The sequence below is a fragment of the Condylura cristata genome, unplaced genomic scaffold (assembly GCF_000260355.1).
Source record: "Condylura cristata isolate star-nosed mole 26May11 unplaced genomic scaffold, ConCri1.0 scaffold00001, whole genome shotgun sequence".
Taxonomy (NCBI): domain Eukaryota; kingdom Metazoa; phylum Chordata; class Mammalia; order Eulipotyphla; family Talpidae; genus Condylura; species Condylura cristata.
In genome coordinates, this window is record NW_004567102.1 from 10,106,764 (window position 1) to 10,110,287 (window position 3,524).

General features: G+C 40.0%; 1 protein-coding gene across 4 annotated transcripts in view; it reads left to right on the forward strand.

Moving 5' to 3' along the window:
- POLH (polymerase (DNA directed), eta) overlaps positions 1–3,524 on the forward strand; it is a 24,590-nt gene that overhangs the window by 5,710 nt on the left and 15,356 nt on the right. For 3 of the 4 annotated variants that reach the window (XM_012735170.1, XM_012735203.1, XM_012735229.1), the window contains one exon: positions 2,416–2,633. The exons of the other annotated variant lie outside the window; for it this stretch is intronic. In XM_012735170.1, coding sequence (XP_012590624.1) covers positions 2,416–2,633 — 218 coding nt within the window. The remainder of the gene's footprint in view (positions 1–2,415; positions 2,634–3,524) is intronic. 4 annotated transcript variants of the gene reach the window in all.

Here is a 3,524-nt window from a genome sequence, read left to right on the forward strand (position 1 = left end):
ATTTATTTATTCATACAGAACTGGAGTACAGGCCAGAGATGCGGAGGGTGAGAGGATTCACCAGAGACAGAGCGGGGAGCAGAACAAGTAGATCGACAAAGTACACAGCTGAGGGGAACAGCAGGCGGGCCAGGAGAGGTCTGCGTGCCATATGGATCTCCTCCGGGGCAGGCGGGATCGAATTCATGCGGAAGTGGCTTAAGCTTCTTAGTGTTGTGCTCTAACCTGCTGTACCACCAGGGAGGGCCCTCTGCCAGCTTTTAACTGGATCATTTATTTTACTCTTAAATTATTCATCAAGTAATGAACAAAGGTACTTTTAGCAAATTCAGGAATAAGTTTATAGTCCAGAAAGTTAATAAAACCTGGCAATTAAAAATTATTAACAGCCCTTCCTGGTGGTACAGCCGGTTAAAACACAGCACTAGGAAGCTAGCCTTAGCCACTGCTGCATGAATTTGATCCCCAGCAAGGGAGGTGACCCACATGGCTTGACAGACCTCCTGTCCTGCTCATTAACCCCTAAGCAGTATATTTCAGTCCGTCTACCTGTTCTGCTCCCCACTTTGTCTCTGGTGAATCTGCTCACGCACACATCTCATCCCTGCGCCTCTGGCCTGTACCCAGCTCTGTGTGCATAAATAAATAATCTTTTTTTTTTTTTAAAGATTTATTTGTGTATACAGAACTGGAATACAGGCCAGAGGTGCAGGGGCGGTGAGAGGCTTCACCAGAGACAGAGTGAGGAGCAGAAAAGGCAGATCGTCGAAGTACACTGCTGAGGGGAGCAGTGGGCGGGTCAGGAGAGGTCTGCTGCGCCCTATGGATCACCTCCGGGGCAGGCAGGGATTGAACTCATGCGGAAGTGGCTTTAGCTTCTTAGTGCAGTGCTTTAACCTGTTGTGCCACCAGGGAGGGCCCCATAAATAAATAAATCTTAAAAAAAAATTATTAGCAGTTAACTTTAGATACCAGATTATAAAACTAAAAGTGCAAATACATTGTTTATCAAATATTTAACGATAACTTGGAGTGATTTGCTCAAGAGTCTGTGAAGGAATAGGTACTGCAAAAGGATATCCTGTCCCAACTTTGTATGTGAGTATGTAGTGTTCTCATATGCTTGTACAAGTTCATGCTCTCTTTTTTCTTCTGAGGTCTGACTATTTTCTCTCCAAAACAAATAATAATTAAGGAAAAAAGCCAAATCTTATTCTAGTTCTCTGATTCTCTCACTTAAGAATGCTTTAGACCTGTTAGTGAAGAGGTGCAAATATTTCTGTTTTTATGGTAAATAAAATGGGTTCAGCAGGAATAACAAACTAGCTTTAAATTCCATAGCAAATACAAAGCAATATATATATATATATCTCCACATCTCACCATAGAAAACTAGCTATACACAGCAGAAGAGCTGCTTGTTATAGTTTAAATAGGAAGTTTATGGTGAGATTGGTATCTCATAGGGAAGGCAATCCGTCTGCCCAGATGCATCAACCACATTCCAGGTACTTATCTTCAAATTGATAATTTGAATGTTAGCATATCTTCCAGGAGTGATACAACTGTGGGTGTGTGTATATATGTGTACATTTATGTAGTAAGGACCAGTTCACTTGTTAAACTCATCAGTAAAGTATAAAATCCATGTCATTTTATTAATTTATTATGAAACATGCCATCCTGAGGAAGACCACATGAGAACCACACTGGTCAGTACAGTGTTCCCTGTTAATTACCTTTTATTTGAAGACAAATGTAGAAGCAGAATAGTCTGCAGTAGGTATATGAAAACAATAGGAATAGGCCCTCCCTGGTGGCGCAACGGGTTAAGGTACAGCACTGCAAGCTGGCCACAGCCACTTTAATGTGAGATCAATCCGCAGTCCCAGAGGTGATCCACATGGCGTGGCGACCTCTTCTCACCTACCTGCTGCTCCCCTCAGCAGTGTACTTTGTCAGTCTGCCTGTTCTGCTCCCCACTCTGTCTCTGGTGAATCCTCTCACTGCTCCTGTATACCTGGCCTGTACCCCAGTTCTATATGCATCAATAAATAAATATTTAAAAAAAAACAGGAATAGGTGATCATAGTAAAATGTTTTCTACTTAAAATGAGATTGAAGCATTTCTCACAGATATATTTGTGGTCTGAATATTTTTTTTACTTTGGTGTAGTTCTAGTGTCACACTAAAAATGTTTGCTTCCATGGCTCTTTTTCCTTCTGTTATTATTTACCTGCTCATTGACCCCTTCAGTTGGGTGAGTATCTAGTCTTTGTCAAGCCACTCCTTTATAAAGAGACCTTTCATTGTTTATGTATGTTAATGTTACATTATGAGAGGGAGGGAACGGGGCTGACAATCTCAAGGTGGCTCTGTTTATTGCCTACACATGTAATCCTTATACTTTTTAGGTACCGGGAAGCTAGTGTTGAAGTAATGAAGGTAATGTCTCATTTTGCTGTGATTGAACGTGGCAGTATTGATGAGGCTTATGTAGACCTGACCAGTGCTGTACGAGAGAGACTACAAAAGCTACAAGGTCAGCCGATCTCAGCAGACTTGTTGCCAACCACCTATATTGAAGGGTTGCCTCAAGGGTCTACAACAGCTCAAGGGACTATTCACAAAGGTACTTCCATAACATCATACTGCTTCTGCTTCCTGCCTTTGGAACCTGCTTTGCTTGATCATGCTGATCCTGCTTGGATTGATTGAGAGGAAACTTAAACTACAGCCACAGCCTCAGTGAATCACAAGGACTCACATGGAAGGATATACAAATTCTAACCTTTTCAGGTATATGAATATTGAGTAACTAGGACAGATTAGTGTTAGTAATATATAATAGATGGTAGGCTTTTGTCATTTGTGGATTAATTTATATTATTAAGCTATTAGTTTATTTTTTTCATCATAAGGGTAAGCTTTTTTAAGGGAGACCAAATTACAGGGAGTTGAGTCACAAAAATAGAACGAATTTATGGCACATTATCGTCATGGGCTTGTAAAGCTTCTCATTCTATTTTTATTTTTCTTCTTATACTCTCTGGTACCCAGTGAAGTATTGGTATATTACATATATGTGTGTGTCTCTTAGTTTGACCAAATACTGCTAATTGCTTCCCAGCTGTAACAGTTCCCCAGATTCCCAACGATAACCAGTATTGTCTGATGTTTGAAAATATTTGCCAATGTGATTGCCATAAAAATGGTATTTTGTGGTTTGGGTCTGTTTTAATTTACATTTCTCTGTTTAATGGTTGAGGCTGAGCAGCTCTTCATATACTTGTTAATTGCATTTCTGCTTTTGTAATCTTTTTTTATTACCTAACTTCCTATTGGATTTTCTGGGTTTTTTTGGTTGGTGGCTGAGGTAGGTTTGCAAGAGTTATTAAGCCCTAATAATTAGTCTCTTGTGCGTCTTTGGCATGCGTATTTTCTTTCCCAAGTCTGTTATACCTTAATTTTGTTTATGCTATCCTTTGACGGTAATTTTACTTTCCCCATTTAAAAAAAATAT